The sequence below is a fragment of the Acartia tonsa genome, chromosome 14 (genome assembly GCF_053477335.1).
Source record: "Acartia tonsa isolate MP-2025a chromosome 14, ASM5347733v1, whole genome shotgun sequence".
NCBI lineage: Eukaryota > Metazoa > Arthropoda > Copepoda > Calanoida > Acartiidae > Acartia > Acartia tonsa.
Genome location: NC_137273.1, coordinates 4,153,551 through 4,177,430, shown reverse-complemented (window position 1 = coordinate 4,177,430; position 23,880 = coordinate 4,153,551). Strand labels below are relative to the sequence as shown.

At 35.0% G+C, this 23,880-nt stretch overlaps 1 protein-coding gene across 1 annotated transcript; it reads left to right on the top strand.

The window, feature by feature from the left end:
* The first annotated feature begins 570 nt into the window (after nucleotides 1-570).
* LOC145306380 (uncharacterized) lies at nucleotides 571-4,204 on the top strand. The gene is made up of 3 exons (XM_080148472.1): nucleotides 571-1,012; nucleotides 1,331-3,799; nucleotides 4,173-4,204. Exons 1-3 carry the CDS (start codon nucleotides 571-573, stop codon nucleotides 4,202-4,204), a joined length of 2,943 nt encoding a protein of 980 aa, XP_080004598.1.
* Nucleotides 4,205-23,880: the final 19,676 nt, after the last annotated feature.

The following is a 23,880-nucleotide window of genomic DNA, read 5'->3' as shown; positions in this document are numbered from 1 at the left end:
ATGAGAGGATAATCAACAAGCTGAAAAACCCTGCTATCAACGGCAAGCTGAAATTAGGTTTTAGTGACCTACTTCTTCACGGGTCGAATGTGGAGCAGGAGGTCAAGGCAGCTATAAGACAAAGAATAGTTGATGAAATCGAGACTGTCAGAACTGGTTTTAAGGCTATAGCCTTAGCCCCAGGAAACAGCAGGCACTAATCAACAGCAGATAAGCCCTGACAATCAAGTCAGGGTCACCAGCTTGACTCAGATAAATCTCCACCACTGCTGTCAAGCAAGCCTAACACTAGGAGAACGAATAACGGACTGGACTGGACAAGACGATCAAGCTTCACGGAAAGGATGGGCGCGGGCAATTGCCCTAGTGCAAGAACCCTATCTAATTAAAAATAAGGTAAAAATGTTTCATAATGTTAATATTTACGAAAGTAAAGAGGCAGGTAATAGAGCATGTATTATAACAAACAAAAACGTCACAGGTATAATTTTAACACAGTTCACCAACAGAGATCAGGCAGCAGTACTTTTTAATCTTAACGGTAAGGATACTATTCTTGTTTCAACATATATGGCCAGCGATGAAAGGGTAAGACCAGTAAAACTACCTCCAGAGAAAATTACCAAGGAGGTCATAAGGTATGCCAGAGACAATGGTATAGGTATAGTAGTAGGCACAGATGCCAACAGCCACAACACAGCCTGGGGATCTACGGATATAAATCCAAGGGGAATAGCCCTATTGGATTATATTCTAGACAACCAACTCATGATTATGAACGAGATAGGTAAACCTACTTTTGTAACTAAATCTCGAGAAGAAGTTCTTGATATTACGATAGCCACACCTGAGATTGCAAATAAAATAGTAAGTTGGCATGTAAGTGAATATGACAGCCACTCCGATCACAAATACATAGATTTCATGATTGAGTCACTACCAAATATTAATACTAGTATTTTCAGAAATGTCAAGAAGACCAACTGGCAAAACTATAAACAAGCATTACAAAGTAAGAGAAATGGTAGACAGAGAATAGATAGCGAAGAGATAGATATAGATAGATTAGATAATGAAGCAGAAGACCTAAGGAAAGACATAATAGAAGCGTTTGAAGAGAGTTGTAGAGAGTCAGAGAAAAAGGGAAAAGAGAAACCAAGATGGTGGGGTAAGACTTTAGAAAAATCAAAAAAAGAAGTTGAAAAGCTGAGGAGAAGGGTAAGAAGGGAAAAAACAGAAGAAAGGTGGGAAGAGTATAGACAGTTAAGAAACAGACATGCCAGACTAATACAAAAAGAAAAGAGTAAAGATTGGAAAAAATTCTGTGCAGAAATGACAAAACTGGACACGGCAGCAAAAGTGCAAAAAATCTTCAAAAGGGGTAAAAAACAACAAATGGGAACAATTAAAAAGAAAGACGGACAATTCACTAAGACTGTAAGTGAGTCTCTGCAGGTACTGCTTGAGGAACACTTTCCGGAGGAACCAGAAGGTGACAATGATGTACCCATAGATCATTCAAGTAATAATAAAAGGATAGATATGGATAGTGTGATAAATGAAGAATCAGTTAGAGCTGCCATTAACAGTTTTGGTAATTTCAAATCCCCCGGGGGAGATGGTATTTACCCCGTTCTGTTAAAAAAAGGACTTGACTCAATCTTAGGAGACATTGTTAGACTGTACAGACATAGTGTAAGATTGAGTTATAGTCCTAAGTGTTGGCTGGACACAAAAGTTTGTTTCCTTGACAAACCTGGTAAGAAAGATTATACGGACCCTAAATCTAAGAGACCACTATCGTTATCATCCTTTCTACTGAAAGGATTAGAAAGATGTCTATATTGGAACCTTAATGAAAAAGTTTTAAGAAAGGAAATTTCTAGGAATATTTACAGTTACAAAGAATCAGTAGGAACAGAGGATGCAATACACTCTCTTCTCGCCACAGTTGAAAAAGGGCTAGAGCACAACAACTTTGTTGCTGTGCTCTTTTGCGACATGAGCGCAGCCTTTAACATGCTGACAGTTAAAAGCATGATTAAAAACCTGACAGATATTGGTGCAGACAGGGAAACATGTGCCTGGACAGAACAAATGCTCAGAGGACGAACAGTCACAGCAACAATAAATGGAGAATCAGCGAGTAAACAAACCACCAGAGGAACCCCGCAGGGAGGGGTGGCATCAGTGGACCTATGGAACATGGCCAAAAATAATCTAGACCACAGATTTCCAAAAATACATCCCTGCAAAAGAAACATCTATGCAGATGACACACATGTAATCAGTGTAGGAAAAACTGAAGAGGACTGTGTAAGAAACCTTCAAAATGACATTTACACATTAGAAGAATGGGCTGGAGAACACGGATTAAGCTTTAGTCCAGCCAAGACAAAAGTCATGCTTTTTTGCAGGAAAGGCATGAAACCAAAATACCTGGACATAACAATGAACGGGCAGAAACTTCAGTGGGTGGATGAGTATGTATACTTAGGAGTAACCATAAGAAACAACCTGAGCTGGAGGAAACATGTTGAAAAAGCAGCAGAAAAAGCCAACAACACATGGGTACATTGTAACCGCATGCTAAACAGAACCTGGGGAGTCAACCAGAAAATAGGACGCTGGCTTTACCGCAGCATCATTAGACCAACACTCACATACGGATGTTTCGCATGGATAACAGCAATTAACACAACAGAAATAATCAACATACTAAAGAAAGTCCAAAGGAAAGCACTCATTGCAATATCAAATGCCATGACCTCGACGCCCACAGCTGGGCTAGAGGTCCTGTTGGGCATTCAACCTATAGACATCTTTATCAAGACGCAAGCTATGGTGACATATAAAAGACTTGCTGTCAACGGAAGCTGGAAAATTCAACCAGGACAACTCCTTAGCAAAAAAAGCCATGCTGTAACACTCATGGACATGGCAAAGAACCTGAAACTAATACATGCCCCTAGAGACAAGATGAACCATACAATCTGCATACCAACAAACTTTGAAACCATCATAGAAAGGAGAGAGACTATCAACCAACAACGACTAAAACCTGGAAAAATAGACAATGAAGACATAATGGTCTTCACAGATGGATCAAAAAGCGAACAAAAAACTGGATATGGATATGTCATTAGCGAAGCAGGACTCAGACTCTACGGATGCAATAACAGTGGACCACTAGCCACTGTGTATCAAACTGAACTACTAGGAATACAAGAAGCAGCCTTCACACTGGTCAACACAGGTACAACAGGCAGGAATATAAGTTTCTACGTGGATAATCAAGCTGTGATAAAAACCCTGGGAAAATACAGATTAAAAGAAAATCTGGCATCAGAAACAAAAAAGATGGTTAACAAATTAGCAGAAACCAACAATATAACAATAAACTTGGTACCAGGACACCAGGGACACAATGGAAATGAGATCGCTGATAGGAAAGCACGAGAAGGAGCAAATATGGAAGTTCAGGGAACCTGGACACACATACCTATGGCAGAATCAAATATAAAAGCTGAAATCAAGAACTGGGGGATGACACTGTGGCAGAAACAATGGGAAGGATTAAGTAACTGCAGACAATCAAAGCTAATGATGCCCAAAGCAAACACAAAAATCTGGAGGCAGGTAGCAAACCAACCCAAGAGAAACATGAATATGATAGCGCAGATATTAACAGGTCATACAACCCTGAATAAACACCTTAAGAACATGAAACTGGCAAACGTGAACCAGTGTGAACAATGTGAGGAGGAGGACACAATTGAAAGCATGGAACACTTTTTAGGTCAATGCCCAGCCTTTGCAAGAAACAGAAGAAACACACTAGGAAGTTTCTTTCTTAAAACAGAAGAACTTAACAAAATTAATATTAAGCGTATTTTAAAATTTGTTAAACAAACGCAAAGATTTGAGTACTTCGAATAAGGGAAGTTCTCAAATCTTTGCAAAAAAACACCTTTTTCTTAAGTGAAGGATTTTAATAAATCATAAGTAGCCAAAAGACATAAAGAATGAAAACATACATAAGTAGCGTATAATCAAAAATGAATAGACTAGATTTTTATTTCAAAATATAGATAGGTAGCAAAAGAAAAATAGATAGGAAACAGTTTCTTATTAAATCAAATATTTTGTAACTAAACCCTTCTTGAATCTAGGAGCAGAGATCGTCACCGCCGGAAAGAAGTAATATCTCAGAACTGCATGATTAACTAATATATTTCTTAAACCTAGGCAGAGTCTAACCTCACCGGAATGAAGAAATCTTAATAATATCTTACAATTTAGAAATAGACAAGAGCAGAGTCTTCTCTCACCGGAATGAAGTAATATTTTTAATATTTTTCATATCTAGGACCAAGCAGAGGCGATATATCTCTTAAACCTACACTTTCAATACTTTTAAATACCTTTTACAGTTAGGGTGAGGCTACCTACGCCGGAATGAAGAGAAACTTAACATTTATATATTTTCTTTAGCTAGGCAGAGTTCACATGCGCCGGAAAGAAGTATTCATAATATTTAAGATATCTTTAACACTAGGCAAAGTCTTTTCCCGCCGGAATGAAGAAAACTTAACACTTTAATTCAAAACTAGAGCAGAGTCATTTCCCACCGGAAAGAAGAAATATCTTTCAAAACTACATGACAACACTAATATATCTTACTACCTAGGTAAAGAACTTCTCTAGTCGGAATGAGGAAGTACTTTAAAACACATATGATAAAACAATATAGGTTAAGATTTAACAGACACACATCCAACTACTCTGGATACGAAAATAAACAATTTATTTTAGGAAGGATGTTCATAAACTTTATTAAACTAGAAATATAACAAATGTTTTGATACTAGTTAATAATTTATGAGGTGACTCATCTAGATGGCACGATACTCCTCCTCGTGCTGATTGATCTCCTGAAGCATAGTAGACAGCTCGGCAGCCTGGGCGGCAGCTGACATCTCAGCAGCAGGGCGACAGTGGCGCAGGTTAGCCTCCACCCAACCATGGTGGTAGAGGCACCTGGTCAGTGCCCTCTTCAATTCGATATCATCAGTATTTGTAGCTCTACTAATCATTTCCTCCTTTATTAGATCCATACGACTTTGCAAAACATTGTACAACTCCTCGTTGGCGGCAAAAGACATTTTAACTCTTTACTAGTGAACTGTTTATATCTAACTCTCTATTCAGCAACTGAAACCAGTTCCCCACAACAAGGTGTGGCAAACAAACAGTCAACCACCACGGGCAAACACAGCGTAACCAACCAACCATATAATTAATCTTTTAAAAACCACTTTCAGTTACAGAGAAAAAAGGACAAATAAATAATCTGAGCAGTGACAACAGCTGGAGATGAAGATATAATATCTTAACAATCTAATAAAATATAAATGTAATGATTTAAATACTGCCATTATAACATGAATATTTAGGATATTTCATTGGGCGCATGAACGGATTTCCCCACAGTCATTCACAAGCGAGGAACGGATCAAGGTTGCTGCTGAAGGAGACTAGCCTAAGGCAGCACCTCGCCCCCAAGAGGTATTTTCCAGGTATCTATCTGTCTAACTATATGTATATATAGATGTGTCTATATGTCTATTGTCTATCTATCTATCCTCGTTTGTGTGTTTTGAAAAAGCTGGAATAATTCAATATATAAGATGCAGTTTGACCTCTGCAAAGTGTTTGATTTAACACAAAACAAAAATAAGATAGAAGTAAAATCAGGAAGGAGGGGGACTTTCGGCTGTTTATTACACTAGTACCCACAGTTTTTAAATTATGTTTTATTTTTCGTAAGTAAACAACTTTGGGGTCTTTTCATGAATTTTGATTGGTTGGTTCATTAAGTTGAGTGTCCAAATGTTTTAAACATTAATTATAATCTATAGAAGTGTTAATTTAGTGTATACCTATTGGGAATGTACATCAGTTTATCGGCAATTGTCTTATCCCTTTAGATTCTTGAGTAAAATATACATTATTGCTATATTCTTGTCCGTCCGATTTTCAGTAACGCTACTTTAAATATGCACATTAAATATGCGATTTTTGTACTTAGGTTTTCTTAAATTGTAAACTTCGCCTTGAACCCATTTTAATTTCTTGCTAAATTCTAGCTTTATATTGAGAACACCATATTTTTAAAATTTGTATGTAAAATATTTTAACCTTGGAGTTTATTCCAAAACTTTTATTGGGGTCCATACTTTTCAGCAAAGAAAAAAGAATAACATTATGCCTTGTCCCATAAACAGGCGCAACTCATTACCATGACATTCAAAGACTTGGTTGTCTGGTAGTTGTTACATAACCTAATACCCCGGTTGTTTAATTGTTCAAAGAATTAAATTTCACAATCTTGTTCATACTTTTAAAAATACAGAGAAAAGAAAAATAATAAATTCAGTTGTACTTGTATTTGATGCTAACCTTAGGGAAAAAAAGTTAGTAGAGGACAAATAACAATGAGCAATTTATATATCTAATCCTTTTAGTTACAAAATGATTAAATATTTTAGAAATAAACATATTTTACATATAAAACACTAAAAGAAGTATTATTATCAAAAATTATGTCAGAAAAATTATTTTAAAATTCAGATGTTGTTTATATTTCAAATAGAAAAAAATCGAGTTAATATCTAGAATATCAATAATTCTGCACTTGTGAACAATTTAACATAGAATAAAATTCAAGTTTGATACAATCAATTATTTTATATTGACAATGGGTAAATTCAAAAAGTGCAAGGTATTAGTAATCCGAATCGTACTCAGCACAGGCTTGATCTAATCTGATTTCTAATTCAGTAAGCACATCTAGATGTGCTAGTTGTTTTATTTGTTTAGTTGTGATTTGAATAGCATAATTAACTTCCATTGCATTGAAATCTTGCTGTTCCGTCAATTCTATCTTGAACATCTTGATATTAATTGGTGTGATCCCGTCTATTTCTCCATAATTACTAAAATCTGTACTTTCCTGTAACTCCATGTTTTTTTTCATTCTATTAATTTTTGCTTTCCAGTTTGTTTTCCATTCAGGCCTCTTATTCAAGATTTGTTTGATCTTAGTTTGCTCCTTCATTGGCAATTTACCTGGCAATGCTTTCAGTGTAGATTCTCTTTCTCTTAGAATTCTTTTGTTATAACTTAGTGCTGTTGCCCGATTTCTTTGAATTTCAATAATTTCAGGCAGTTTGAGAAGTTTGTTCCTCATGTTGTCAAATTGTTTTCTGATTAAAAACTGGATCTCCCATTGGCATGCTTTTTGAAACAGCATTAGATCCTCTCTTGCCAATTGTGTTGATTGTTTTTCTAGAATCATCAAGGAGAATTTGACATCCTCAGCAGCAATCACAATCATAAATTCTGATAAAGGTCTCTCTTCCAAAACTTTTGAACATTTCTTGTTAAAGTTAATTATTTCTTCAGAAATCTCAATCACACTGAAGCCATAGTTTCTGGCGAAATATACGAAATTTGCCAGGAACAGGTATAACCAACAAGCGAAAAAAATCTAAAGTAAATGGAAAGGTCGTCAATTTTACGATGTGTTGCCCCCCAACGATAGCTGAAAAACACGTATAGGTTTCGTGATTTTTTCCGAATTAATTTCATTGTTGGTTTGAGCTGTAATAATGCATATAAAAGTAGCACGTCTGTCTGTTTTCTTTTATTATCCTTTAGAACAAACAACATCAAGTTAGTCTATGCTTTAGTTGAAAAAAAGAACCATATCTATATAATCCATCTGGTCCCATTTTTCGTCAAACTGAAAAAGGGATTTTTTGCAGACAAAAGCTAATGTTTACATTTTGTTATAAGTTCAGAAAGCTAAATTTATTTAAAGAATTGTATAACTAACTTATTATGTTTTGTCATATACTTCACATTATAGGAGAGAAGAATTTATTACAAAAATTAAAAGCTTAATTAAAATCTCACTGACAATTGAACCGATTTTGTTCTTCTTTTCGGGGAAGTTGATACTTTTTTAATGACGGAGTGTGATGTGACGAGACTAATTTCTAGGGGCAGAAATTTTTGTTTAGAGATTCAAAGTATTTTTTTTGTTTTATTTACTGTATAATATTCTTTTTACCAAAGGAACAGGAGGCCTTTATGTCTGTATGTTTGTCCGCTAAGATGATCTTTTTAATTAACGTCCACAATTTTTAAGGGATGTTAAGTCTAGTTTTAGGCTATTTGAATGAAGAAGCAACATTCCCTTTCAAAATTACACATGACACTTTTTCCTAGCTTTTTTATAGAAATATATTCACATTTTTATTTGGAGGCATCATATTCAAGTTTGCTTGTAAATTGCAGTGAATAAAAAGTTAATAAAAACTATCTTTCTATCTCCATTCCTCTTTCTTTTATGTAACCTTTATAGGTCTATCTTTCATGTTTTATAAAAAACGAAGCGGGATTGCTGAATTAGGGGTAATTTTTGGATATTCAACTAGCATTGGGAAAATTTGTGGATATTTAAGTACTATACGCAGCCTAGTATAAATGTTTAATCTATATACATACATATATATATATGGAAAATATTTGTTTACGATTGACTTAATGTGTGGTTTTTCTTCTTGAATAGGAAAATCCATATCATTTACTTTCCGTGAACCCATCCATCGCCCCCACCCCCCTTTACATAATAATATCGTACTACTTACGGAAAAGATTATAACACCCATCTAAAAATTCTCCTTCTTTCCACTGCTCTTGCACGTAACTCCAAAAAGTAAGACCACTCTGACCGCCAGCCAATTCGCGCGTTTTCTTATTACATTTCACAAGCCTAGAGTACATAAAGTCAAGAAACTTAATTTACTTACCAGTATCAAAGTATCATCGATGTATCATCTTTTTAAAATCTGTAAGGGTAAAATAGCTGTGTTATATAAAGTATTATATCAACTACATCACAGTTGGTTTACCTTTACAGCAAATTAACTTTTAATCACTGGTATAAATATCAAGTAACATACATTAAACGAAAAAAATATATAAAATCTTGATTAAAGCAGACACTTATTTATTTATATAAAGTTATCATCAGAAAAAGTTTGTTCAGACGGCGAAGTTAACAAAGTTGCAAAGAACCTTGAACAGTGGTTGTATTGTAATTAAATCACTGGTTTATGTTCTTTGTAATGCACATGTTTCTTCAAATACTGGCCTTAAAGAAGTTTATGTTTTAAATGGATGTTTCTTAATGCTTATCATTAACATTTGTTACAAAGAACCTAGAACAGTGGTTGTATTGTAATTAAATCACTGGTTTATGTTCTTTGTAATGTCAACATTTCTTCAATTACTACACTTACAGGCTTATTTTCTTGGTTTTTTGATTTAATATTTTTTATTTAAGTTTCCTGATACTAATAAACCACTAAGTATATTAACTCTATAGTTACAAAGAACCTAGAAGAGTAGTTGTACGGTAATGAGATCACTGGTTTATGTTCTTTGTTAATATTTATCAATCTTAGTACTGTCAATGAATTTTAGTGTTTATTTGGATAAAGATTTTAAGTTTAATGATATTATAGTTACAAAGAGCCTAGAACAGTGGTTGTTTTGTAATCAAATCACTTGTTTATGTTCTTTGTAATAAAAACATTTCTTCAATTACTGAATTATAGCTTTATTCAGTGTGTAAGTTATAACTAAATAATGCATTATTAATTACAAAGAACCTAGAACAGTGGTTGTAAAGAAATTAAATCACTGGTTTATGTTCTTTGTAATACACATATTTCATAATAAGAACTGTTCTTTATTATTAAATTACAGACATTGCTTAAATTTTTTTTGTTTTGTTTAATGGTCATAATTTTTCTGTACATTAAAATTTATGATTTTGGATATACTGCAAAAAGTAGATAGATAATATGGAATTTTAGGCTTCACAATCACATTTAGTTCAATTAGGTTGTCTAAGAAGCATCCCCGCTAGCATTTGTATGACTTATCGCCATTTTATGTAAAGTAAAGCTTTTATAGATTTGATAATTTTTACTATTATTTTGCATTTTTGGCGTTATTGAGCGATCTATTTCACTTATTGACCAAGATACTTATTTTGTCCTTTCTGTGCTACATATATGGCAGTAATTCTCAAGAGTTTCTATGTATCTGTCTGTAATAGCTAGCAGTCTAGCAAATGTATATTATCTGTTAGTGTAATAGCAGATACATGTACATATTTTTGCAACTAAAAATCTTTTTGACCCTTTTTGCAAATATTAAATACTAATAAAAGGGGTCTTTTTAATATTGATAGAAAATCACCCTAAAATAAAAAAAAATTTCTTAAATGGAGTTTTGAGAACATTACGTCAACACAAATCTATTTCAGAAAAAAATGTGGGAAGGGATAATTTTCCTGAAAAAAAAATAAATCAATCTTTATAAAAAAAAACTTATAGATTCATCCTTAGTCTAGTAAGACTCGCAAGGAATACCCCCCCCCCTCCCCCTCCCTTTCACACTAATATTATTTTCCCTTTTCGGAGTACTAAAATGTTTTTGATTAATTTAACCCCAAAATTACAAATTCTTTTTATTAAGAGCGGTAAATTAAAATTTTACAACAACAAGAATGAGTATAAAACATAATAAAGATAAAAACAAATTAAAATGTTGATTCAAGCAAACCAATTAATGCTACTGTACATCTGCATCTGAGAATATTTAGAGGTCTCTAGGAGCACTTGAGGGAAGTGGGTAAAAATTTTAATTCATTTTTAAAAAGAAAACGTTCTTGAATGTTAGGTTTTCAGGGTCTGTTTTCTTGAGAGGGTGGCTGAGGTGGTTTTAATATAGGGAATGCTAAACGAAGGTTTGTTGATGTTAGCTTTAATAACATTTTAAATTTATTATAAAGAGTCATATTGACAGATATAGTGGGTTGTAAAGTAGCTGCTCAGCGGAAAAGCCGGTTATGAGCTACATTTGGTTTGTCTTGGTTTTTATGTCAGAAAAATTTTTAAACTAATTTTCAAACTAACACTTTATTCTCCTCTCTCTTTCTCTTTCTTTCTCTCTCTCTCTCTCTCTCTCTCTCTCTCTCTCTCTCTCTCTCTCTCTTTCTCTTTCTCTCTCTCTCTCTCTCTCTCCCTCTCTCTCCCTCTCTCTTTCTTTTTTTTCTTTTTCTTTCTCTTTCTCTCTCCTTTCTTTTCTTTCACTATAAGGTATAAATTGTATTCTAGTAATTTTAAAATTTGCCCTCTAGTTATGTGCAGGAGGCTTGGGAGAGATATAGAAAACAGCAAAATAAAGAGAAAGAAAGAATGAAAAAGGGGAAGGTATATTATGGTACTTTTAAGGCAATTTTTAATTGGTACAGGGAAATCCTTTAATGTTCTGAAAAACAAAATAGATTTTTGAAAAAGCTTGCTTTCAGGGAGAGAATACATTGAAGAGATTAGTAAGTTCGTTAAGTTCAAACGTTTCAACCACTAATTGCAATTTTAAGAAGGGCCAGTTTGTGTATCATCAAAGGGGAATCTCTGGCTTGCTTCACTTGCAATTTTCTACAAATAGTAAAATAAAAATCCTAAAATTATGACCATTTTGTTAGTCAGTTTGTCATTTTTCATTTCATTATCCGCGGAAAGCTGTTTAAAATATGATGTGATAAATAACTATTCTATTTGTTTTTTTCTTCAGAATATGTGTGCCTGTTTATGTTTGTTTTGAAGCTATAAAGTTTATAGTCACATTGCTTTAACTTAGATTAATTATTAAGAGCAAAGCTTTTTATATATTGTGGTTTGATTGTCCATATGCAAGACCGTCCGTTATATAAAGTATCGATAGTAACACGGTTAATTTAAGATATTTTTATTAAATTAATTTTAGTATACTTTAATATTCAGTTGTTTGTATATTCGGTTGATAAGTCAGGAACATTAAATATCAAGACAATGATCGTCAGCCATTTTATTTAATTAAAACCAAGGAATAATTAGGGATCTTTAGTGATAAGACAATCTACGATGAAGTGATATATATATCTCATTATGAAAATAAAGTTACCCCTCTATGTAGATAAAATAATTGGCTGAGTAGTTTGGACACTGCTGATTATGAACCAACAAATCAGAATACAACAAAAGTGTCCAATTTTTTTCGAGTCAACTAAGAAATACATGGTTTTAAAACTTTTGAGCACCAGTGTAATTTACCGTCAACTGTCCCCTCCCTACTTGGGTAATACAATGCAAAGACAATAGAGGAGAAAAGTTTGGTATTTATTCTTCCTGTGGTAAATACTGCTTATTTGAGTAAAGTTAAGGCTGTAGATTGAATTTAACAGACATTGTTTCATAGGTAAATTGATATAAATCAAAGTATCCATATTCATTGATTGTGTGGTACAAACAAGCAGTTTCTAAACTTTTCCACCAATTATCTAAAGTAGGGGTAATTTTTAACATTAATGGAGGTATACATTAATATATCATCCATTGTCTTATCCCTTAAGATCCCCAATACATATTATAGGTGTATTATATGGAATGTTTCTATTAAAACATATTAGACATGCTTTATATTCAAATTATCATACAATTAAGTAAATCCTATTACTATAGCAAATTATATTGCTTAGTTAAAATCTAAGCAATACTTCAAAAACTAACGTCCTTATAACTATAATAAATGAAATACCAAGGACTATATAACAGACAGGTGGACTAAGTGAGTTAAATAATAAATATGGTTTATTTTTGGGATATATTCACAAGAAAGTTTAGGCGTCTACCTCTTATAGCAGTCGTGAAAATAAAGATACATAGGTAATTGAAGGAGCTTATGTCATATATCATCCGAGATAATTTAATTTTCAACAGACATACCAATGGATTAATAGAGCAGTAGAATCAGATGAAGTCTATCTCATACAGGAACATTGTTGGCGAATAATGGTTACTTATCGCATTGTATTATAGACAGCCTTCCGCGGATAGTAAATACAAATTTTGAAATTGTTTCCTGCATGTATTGTTTCAGAAGTAGATTGCTAGTAATCAAATGGCTGTTATGGATAAATTTAGTTATTGTAGAAACACTACTTATACTTGTAAACTTATGAAAGGAGTCGGCAATTTATAAAGAAATATTTAGAAAGTTCTAAAGAAATTCTTTTATAGTAGTATCACATTATGCTTAAAAATTCTAGACTTGGTAAGACCCAGGGCGAGAGGTGTTTATTTCACTAGTCCCCAAAGTTTTATAATAACTTTTTTCTTATACGTTGCACATTGGGGCAAATCAACCAAAAAGGGGATTTAATTATTTAGTACCCTTAAAATTCATCTCACAAAAATTTCATTTTATACTTTTTTGTAGGTAATTTAACAACAAACAAATTTGTTTTTATGTTTTTTTCTGTCATTTGAAAGGAACATGGAGATAAAGGTCATTTTATGAAGGTAGCTAGAAAATTACCAGATTATCCCCTCCCAAAAATAGCCCCCCCTTACCCTTTCTATCTATCCATCAATCTATACATCTATCTATCCATATATCTATCCATCTATCTATCCATCTATCTATCTATCTATCTATCCATCTATCTATCCATCTATCTATCCATCTATCTATCCATCTGTCTATCCATCTATATATCGATCCATCTATCTATTCATCAACTATTCATCTCTTTATCCATTAACTATCAATTTATCCATCCATCAATCTATCCCTCTATCTATCCATCCATCTATCCATCTGATCATCCATTTACTTATCCATCTATCTATCCATATATCTAAATATCTATCCATCTATCTATCCATCAACTATCTTGAATTTCGTGTTAAAAATGTCTAATTAGAGGTTTTGGTTATCAGAGCAATATGAGAATTTTTTAGTAGCGCAGCTACCCTATCACTAGCTTTTTAGGCCCTTTAAAGTGTAACTATGTCAATTGTAGTCCGATTTTAGTGTTTAAAGTGTCAAATTTGGGGTCATGGAATTCATTTCAGTAGGAGGGGAGGGGATGGTGTAAATGGGGGTGGATGGGGATCCTTATTTTAGCAAGCTACAAGTTTCACTTTATTTTTATGTTTAATAAATCCATTATAAATGTGGGCATGATTAACATAAATATTTATTAACTAATATCTATATTTATAATGATATTATGATTCTTGTTTACTGTTTATATGTATACTAGCGGCTTCGCCCCTAGCCTCTAGGGGATTTGCCCCAAGAGGTAATTAAACAAGGATGACAACATCCATGAAAGAAGCGAAGCTCTGAAATGGAAGGACAAACGAACATTAACACTTGTGAAGTGTCAGAACTGAATATTAATGCATGTCTATACAAAATTGTAATTAAAACTGATTAAATACATGTTACTGTTTGAGGACATACTGACGTTTTTAGGACTAAATTATAGAGATGCTTCGCTTATAACATTACACCTTATTGAAAAAGGAATCAGTATTCAAAAAATCAGATGAATAGGATATTTTTAACATTCAAAACCATTATTTGTTGTCAAAAAAGTAAAAATCAGCTTGTTATAAATGGATGTACGGACTTTCTGGTAACGATTATAGAGTTGCTGTGCTTTCTAAGTCGTACCTAACTGTTGTAGAAATCAGCATGAAAAGTTTGAGATCAATAGGACAATTCTAGCCTGTTTAAGTTAAGTAAAAGATCTAACTGTAACAGACGTACGGACGGACCGACCCTAATTATAGAAATATAAAAAAAAAATTTGGGGTTTTTTATTTTTGAAAAAGAGCTTTAAACAACCACAGGACCAGTAGATATATTCCCTGAAGAGTAGAATTCAATCGATTTAGTGGTTAGCGAGATCTTAAGGGATGGGCGGACAGACAAACAGACATCAAGCTACTTTGTATTATATATTTACCAGGGACATATATTAACACCTAGGGATCTAAGGAACAAAACAATAACCGATTAATATGTACATCCCCAATATTGATACATATTTAATAAATACATATTTAATTAATTATATTACAAAATTATTTGTCTGTAGATGAGAATTAGTGGTTGAAAAGTTTTGACACTCATCTTAATGAACTAACCAATAAAAAATCAATTAAATTTCCTGAAGTTCTTATGCTAACGAATATAAAAACGTTATTATAAAACTTTGAAGTTTGGGGACTAGTGTAATTAACAGTCCCCTCCCTTTCTAAATAAAACTGCTGATGTTAAACATGAATACCATGTAACTACATAATTTAAAATCAAAGCATTGCCAATAGACAGACAGATAGACTACTTGCTAATTCCAATTTAGAATGATTATAAGAACCTCACGTTATTTGCATATTAACTTTACATTTCCGCAGTGAGGTAGGGGACATTGGGCTGTTTATAACACTAGTCCCCAAAGTTTTACAGTTGTGTGTTCAAACGTTTTAACTACTAACTTTAATCTACACAAGGGGTAATTTTGTGTATTATCATTGGGGATGTACAACAATTTATTGGCCTTGTCTTATCCCTTTAGATCCCTGATATTTGTAATAATCTATAGAAACGATTATTCAGTTACATTAAAACATCAAACATAAAAAGGTTTAGATTTAGGTTTAGCCTTCCCCCCCTTCCTCCCGTCTCCATCATTTAGTGCAATAGAACTTGAAAATATTCATTATCAACTTTAATTCAAAGTCTAAATAAATATTTCTTATAACTATGTTTTTGCGTCTTTTATCTATATGTATTACATCTTTCATTTTGACTTTAAAAGCGCATTTAAAATATTTTCCTAACAAAGTTTTCGTGCACCCAGCCTCAGAAAACGCGCTAAAAACCTCTACGGGGGCGCGGGGGGGTAAAAGAAACCAGTACTGGCGATTAAAATATGTCTTTGGGTAATCAAATATCGTTTTTTTAGCCGGCGACACCCGGCGAAAACATGTTTTCTCTTACTGTCTTCTAAAATGTTGATTAAAAAACAAACAAAAATAAACTAAAATCTTGACTTCAACTATAATTATTTAGGACTAATTTCTTCAATTTGTGTTTTTTTCTTTTATACTGTCAAAATATATGTAATGCATGACTCATCAGAAGTTATTTTGTCTAATTACGTTAATTCTAAGAGATTTTATAATACTTTTAAAATTGTTGGTGAAACACAAAAAGTATGCCTTTTTCTGTAAGAAAATTTTTGCATTTCTTGACTTCCATGCATTAGAATGCTTACTTAAAAAGCGTATTTTTACGATTCCTTTGAAATCTGATGTACATTGGGTATGCTAATACTCATAGAATGTTTAAAACTTGATTTGGGGGTGGTGAATTGTTGCCCCTTGTTGCCCCTATGTGCGTTGGCTTAAGAACTTTGGGGATTTTTATTTAATTTGATTAGTGGTTTCAATAAGCTGAGTGTCCAAACGTTTCAACCACTAAATGCAATATACAGAAGAGCTAATCTTATGTATCATTGGGAATGTGCATCAATTTATCGGCCATTGTCTTTTCCCTTTAGATCCCTGATAAGTTCATAAGATAAGCAAGTTGGTGAGGTGTCATGTCTGTCTATCCTATTTTCTATCTCATGAATTTTCACACCCCCCTGGCAAAACCCTGTGCATGCCACATCTTTATTGCAAAAGGCTTTAAATCATAGACTATTTACGCCGATTCCTCTTATATTTAGGCAGAATCTCTTTATATACTATAAGGTGATCTTACTAAACACTAATTCCGTTGCTTTCTCATTATTAGGTAAGCGTCACATAGATCCAAAGATAGTTTAAGGTTATTTAGTTTAGTTTTAGATTTAAGTCTTAATCTGGCTAACCCTCTTTGAATGTAGAGCTCCTAGATACTATGGGCACTACTTTATACATGACTAGCGGCTACGCCCCTAGAGGCCTCTAGGGGCACTTGAGGAGGAGAGAGTCGAATATAATAATTCAATTTCTTATTTTAGATTTTAAAAGAAAAAGTAAAAAAAAATTTGGGGGGGGGACGAAATTTTTTTTTTTTTTTTGGGGGGGGGTTGCCCCCCCACATTTTTCATTTTTGTTAAAAAAATTAAATTTTTTTTTTTTGGGGGGGGGGATTTTTCATTTTTTGGGGGGGTTGGGGGTGTCCCACCCCCCAAGAAAATAGTTATAAACCTTCCCGGGACCTATGAGAAGCTACCCTGTTAAGGAGAACCCGATCGGTTCAGCGGTTAGCGAGATCCTTCGGTACAGACAAACACACAAACACACAAACACGCAAACACACAAACATCCTGTTACTTTATTATAAGGATACAATTAGTTTAATTTTTGTCTGATTTGTTTGGTCCCGCTATTTTACATTTATTTTCCTTGTAATTTTAGATTTTCATATGTCTATAAAACCAGCTTATTTGTAGCTAGGTCATCATGACTAGATGTTGGAATTAAAGGATGCTTCAATAAAGGAACTTTTATATTAGTACCTGGGGAATGTCTAGGCTTTTAAACAGGATTATAGAAATGCCTTGCCATATAACAATCGTCTTAAGATCTATTTTTAAAATATTCGGGGATCTTAAGGGATAAGACAAATTAATATACATTCTCAATGCTGATAAACTGTAGATTAAATTATTAGTTGAAAAGTTTACTAGTTGGAACCAACCAATTAATAATTTACCCGAGTACCCGAAGATTAAGGCCAAGAAATGTTAACATGATTAAATTAGTTACTGATATAATTTTCTAGCAAAACATCCTGAAAATTAAATAATGATAGTTATATTTTTCTTAATTTACAAATCCTTAAATTCTGGTTATAAGTGATGTATGCTAAAAAGTAGGTGTTACAAAATTTTATAAAAACAGAAATGTCTGTCTGTCTGTCCGTCCGTCCGTGTGTCTGTCTGGAGGATACTTAGGCCTTAGTCTTCAGGGAACATTCATATTGATCATATGTAGGTTTTAAGCTAGTTTCTTGAAGGGCGAGATAACCCCTAAGCATCCTCCCTAGTAAATATCAAAATATTTTTTCTGCGACTTCTAAAATTTTACTTTATAAATCACCACTCTTCCCTTTCTTCCACTCCCTAAATTTAATAGCATATCTTAAAAGATAGAAATTATAGATAGTGTCACTACCACTATATACCTACTATCTATCTAGATAGATAGTTTAGGAAAAGGTGTACAATTTAGGACACTAGCTATCTATCCTCTTGCTATCTTAAAAGATAGAAATTATAGATAGTGTCACTACCACTCTATACCTACTACCTATCTGGATATATAGTTTAGGACATGGTATATACTTTAGGATAATTGCTATCTATCCTCTTACTTTCTTTAAAAAAAGAAATTATAGATAGTGTCACTACCACTCTATACCTACTATCTATCTGGATAGATAGTTTAGGACAAGGTATAGAATTTAGGACACTATCTATCTATTATCTTGCTATCTTGATAGATAGAAATTATATAGAGTATCACTACCACTCTATACCTACTATCTATCTGGATAGTTAGTTTAGGACAGTTGTATGATTTAGGACACTTGTTATCTATCCTCTTGCTATCTTGAAAGATAGAAATTATAGATAGTGTCACCTATACCTACTATCTATCTAGATAGTTAGTTTAGGACAGTTGTATGATTTAGGACACTTGCTATCTATCCTCTTTCTATTTTGAAAGTAAAAACTATGGTATATATTCTTTGTTATTTTAGGCAATTTTATTGTAAGAATAAAGTTTTAGGCTACTTTTCTGTCCCCTTAGTACGCCCTCGAACACAATGCTCTTAGATAATAGGGGTGCAACCGCTAGAATATATATGAAAACTATATAAGTAGGACCAATGAAATTAATATTAAACAGTTGGGGTTATAAAATAATCTTTGCCTTCAATATTTCGAATTTTCTTAGTTTATTTCAACCATCCGAAATTATTTGCATTAATAAACAATTTTAGAGTTTAAGATGTTAACATTTATTATAATGACTATGTCTGTCAGGGTTAGCTCTAATATTTCTATATTAGAGAAGCTACTCTATTATTGGCTATGTCTGTCCGTTTGTTTATTAGCCTTTTACTTCTTAATGTTATGGAGAAATGTAATTATTTTAGTTGCTATTCAAGATATTTTTTGTGAATATTACCCAGCATATGTGCATCTTGTTGGTTCATTATCAGTCTGTCTTTGATGGTTATTTGATTTATGTAGGAAAAATAAGATTTATTTAGCTGCAATTATAGTTAGCCGACTGCTTTTTTGTGAAGATCCTCTTGACTAATTCACACAGAACATATTTTTTTTTTTCAGATGTTAAAGCAGTTCGCGAGATCTTAAGCTACAGACAGTCACAGACAGATACTGACTTTTTGGTTATACCGAAAAATCTAATTATATGATACATCAAAAATTTACTATTTGTATGTCGAATTCAATATTGATAATTCTGGATTAATACATAATACAATTGATTTTTGTTTTTAAATATAACCAAATACAAATGTAATTGATATCTTATATTTAATTATATTCAATTTAGGAAAATATAAAAAAACAAGGATGACAACATCCATAAGTAGCGAAGCACAAAAAATCATGGAATGGACAAGTGACAAAGTGAGTTATAGCGGTGGTGTTCAGTTGTCATAACAAAGGAAAGAAAAATGAGAATATAAAAAAAACTTAATGAAAATCACAAAATCTTAGCTAGTAAAAAAAATCAAACCAACAGATTGATAACAATATAACACCCAAAATATAATACAAAATTCCGATAGGAATTACCATTTTCAGGCTCAATCATTTCAAAATTTGTGTAATGTCAAAAGCTAAAGATAAATTACTTTATGAAAAGGTTTGTCCGTAAAATATTCTTAATCTATTTAAACCTATACGGACAATCAATTTCCAAGATATTTAGTTACAGATAAAAAATTTACTAGAATATAAATATAAGAATTTCATGTAAATAAATGTCAATCTTCATATGTAAATAATACTCCTTGATTATGTTTAGATTTCAATCCCTGTTTACGGGTAGTCACGGGATTCCTCCCCACGGAATTCCTCCCACTGGATTCCTCCCAACGGGATCCCTCCCACGGTATTCCTCCCACACGGGACTCCTCCCACACGGGATTCCTCCCAACCGGGATCCCTCCCACGGGATTCCTCCCAAACGGGATACCTCCCACGGTATTCCTCCCACACGGGATCCCTCCCACGGGATTCCTCCCAAACGGGATACCTCCCACAGTATTCCTCCCACACGGGATCCCTCCCACGGAATTCCTCCCACACGGGATACCTCCCACGGTATTCCTCCCAACCGGGATCCCTCCCACGGGATTCCTCCCAAACGGGATACCTCCCACGGTATTCCTCCCAAACGGGATACCTCCCACGGTATTCCTCCCACACGGGATCCCTCCCACGGGATTCCTCCCAAACGGGATACCTCCCACAGTATTCCTCCCACACGGGATCCCTCCCACGGAATTCCTCCCACACGGGATACCTCCCACGGTATTCCTCCCACACGGGATACCTCCCACAGTATTCCTCCCACACGGGATTTTAGTTTTAGTTTAGATTTCAATCCCTGTTTACGGGTAGTCACGGGATTCCTCCCCACGGAATTCCTCCCACTGGATTCCTCCCAACGGGATCCCTCCCACGGTATTCCTCCCAACCGGGATCCCTCCCACGGGATTCCTCCCAAACGGGATACCTCCCACGGTATTCCTCCCACACGGGATCCCTCCCACGGGATTCCTCCCAAACGGGATACCTCCCACAGTATTCCTCCCACACGGGATCCCTCCCACGGAATTCCTCCCACACGGGATACCTCCCACGGTATTCCTCCCACACGGGATACCTCCCACAGTATTCCTCCCACACGGGATACCTCCCACGGTATTCCTCCCACACGGGATCCCTCTTACGGTATTCCTCCCACGGAATTCCTCCCACATGGGACACCTCCCACGGTATTCCTCCCACACGGGATCCCTCCCACGGGATTCCTCCCAAACGGGATACCTCCCACGGTATTCCTCCCACACGGGATCCCTCCCACAGAATTCCTCCCACACGGGATACCTCCCACTGTATTCCTCCCACACAGGATCCCTCCCACGGGATTCCTCCCAAACGGGATACCTCCCATGGTATTCCTCCCACATGGGATCCCTCCCACGGGATTCCTCCCACATGGGATCCCTCCCACGGGATTCCTCCCAAACAGGATACCTCCCACGGTATTCCTCCCACACGGGATCCCTCCCACGGTATTCCTCCCACATGGGACTCCTCCTAAAAATGTTTCAATTTTTTTCCATTTACAATTTTTTGGGGTGGGGTGACCTTCCACAACCCCCTAAAATTTTTTTTCTTTCATTTTCAAATTTTTGGGGTTGGGGTTACCTCCCACACCTCCATAAAATTTATTTTTTTCAAATTTTTTTTTTTTTCATTATAAGATTTTTGGGGGTGGGATGACCTCTCACACCCCCCTAAAAAAAATTTTTTTCAAATTTTTTTTTTTTCCATTTTCAATTTTGTTGAGGGTGGGGTGACCTCCCACACCCCGAAAAAAAAAATTTTATTCAAATTTTTTTTTCATTTTAAAATTTTTCGGGGTGGGGTGACCTTCCACAACCCCCTAAAAATTTTTTTTTCTTTCATTTTCAAATTTTTGGGGTTCGGGTAACCTCCAACACTTCCATAAAAATTTTTTTTCAAATTTTTTTTTTTTCATTTTCGGGGGTGGGATGACCTTCCACACCCCCCTAAAAATTTTTTTTCTTCAAATTTTATTCTTTTTCCATTTTCAATTTTTCGGTGGTAAGGTAACCTTCCACACCTCCCTAAAATTTTTTTTTCAAATTTTTTTTCTTTTCTGGATTTAAATTTTTTGGGTTGGGGTGACCTCCAACACTCCCCTAAATTTTTTTTTCTTCAAATAATAAAAAAATTTTAAATGGCAAAAAATATAAATTTGAAAAATTTTTCAGGGGAATGTGGGAGGTTACTCCATCCCCCTGAAAAGTTTAAAATTTGAAAATGAAGGAAAACAAAATTTTGAAAAAATTTTTTTTTGGGGGTGTTGGAGGTCACCCCACCCTCAACAAAATTGAAAATAGAAAAAAAAATTTGAAAAAAAATTTTTTTAGGGGGGTGTGGAAGGTCATCCCACCCCCGAAAATGAAAAAAATAAAAATTTGAAAAAAAATTTTTATGGAAGTGTGGGAGGTCACCCCAACCCCAAAAATTTGAAAATGAAAGAAAAAAAAATTTTTAGGGGGGTGTGGAAGGTCACCCCACCCTCAAAAATTTTTAAATGAAAAAAAAAAAAATTTGAATAAAAATTTTTTTTGGGGTGTGGGAAGTCACCACACTCTCAACAAAATTGAAAATGAAAAGAAAAAAAAAATTTGAAAAAAAATTTTTTTAGGGGGGTGTGGAAGGTGACCCCCTCTCAAAAAATTTTAAAATGAAAAAAAAAAAATTATAAAAAATTTTTTTTTTACAGGGGTGTGGAAGGTCACCCCACCCTGAAAAATTGAAAATGGGAAAAAATTGAAACATTTTTAGGAGGAGTCCCGTGTGGGAGGAATACCGTGGGAGTTCTCCCGTGTGGGAGGAATACAATGGGAGGTATCCCGTGTGGGAGGAATACCGTGGGAGGGATCCCGTGTGGGAGGAATACCGTGGGAGATATCCCGTTTGGGAGGAATCCCGTGGGAGGGATCCCGTTTGGGAGGAATCCCGTGGGAGGGATCCCGTGTGGGAGGAATACCGTGGGAGGTATCCCGTTTGGGAGGAATTCCGTGGGAGGGATCCTGTGTGGGAGGAATCCCGTGGGAGGGATCCCGTGTGGGAGGAATACCGTGGGAGGTATCCCGTTTGGGAGGAATTCCGTGGGAGGGATCCCGTGTGGGAGGAATCCCGTGGGAGGGATCCCGTGTGGGAGGAATACCGTGGGAGGTATCCCGTTTGGGAGGAATCCTGTGGGAGGGATCCCGTTTGGGAGGAATACCGTGGGAGGTATCCCGTTTGGGAGGAATTCCGTGGGAGGGATCCCGTGTGGGAGGAATTCCGTGGGAGGGATCCCGTGTGGGAGGAATCCCGTGTGGGAGGTATCCCGTTTGGGAGGAATCCCGTGGGAGGAATTCAGTGGGAGGGATCCCGTGTGGGAGGAATCCCGATGGAACCCTGTTTACGTATTACGTCAAAATTTGTCAAAAAAAGATTCCCCTTATCAATCCATCCCTTTTATCTCTCCTTTTAGTGGATATATCATTACTTGGATGTTGCCCCATATCTTTACGTGCTCTGATAAAGTGATGCTCGCAGCTGACTAAAAAAAACAATATTCCCCATCCAACCCCTTTACTCAATCCCCTTCTCTTCTTCTGGATGAACGAACTGACTAATAAATGAGGTCTATATTAACAATCTATCTTGACAAATTTCCCCTTGTCAATATATCCACGTATTCTATATCCAATCTCCTTTCATTACTTTCATGGTTTCTCTTACAACTTCCCCCCCCCCTTTGCCCCTTGGTTTACCTGTAATAAAATCCCCCCCCCCCTTACCTCCGCTAGGGCTCGTAGAATACGTAGTAACCCCACAAAATATACCCCCCCCCCCCCTTCCAACTATCTGAAACTAGTGTGGACAAATTATCTCAAATTTATTACACACATTCCCTTTTGTTTCTATGGATTCACTATCAAGTATATATGGGGAAGGGTTAGGGGGGGGAGGGTGATTTTATAATGGTTAGATAAGGATAGATAGATAGTTTCATCATATAGAGACATAGGAGAAAGAGGGGTAGGGGGAAATAG

Excerpts from the sequence above, each read along its gene's own strand:
- LOC145306380 (XM_080148472.1), top strand. The coding sequence starts at position 571 with ATGGCCAGCGATGAAAGGGTAAGACCAGTAAAACTACCTCCAGAGAAA. Across the intron at positions 1,013-1,330 it reads CTATAAACAAGCATTACAAA|AAATGACAAAACTGGACACG; the intron begins GTAAGAGAAATG and ends AATTCTGTGCAG. Across the intron at positions 3,800-4,172 it reads AAGCATGGAACACTTTTTAG|GAGCAGAGATCGTCACCGCC; the intron begins GTCAATGCCCAG and ends TCTTGAATCTAG.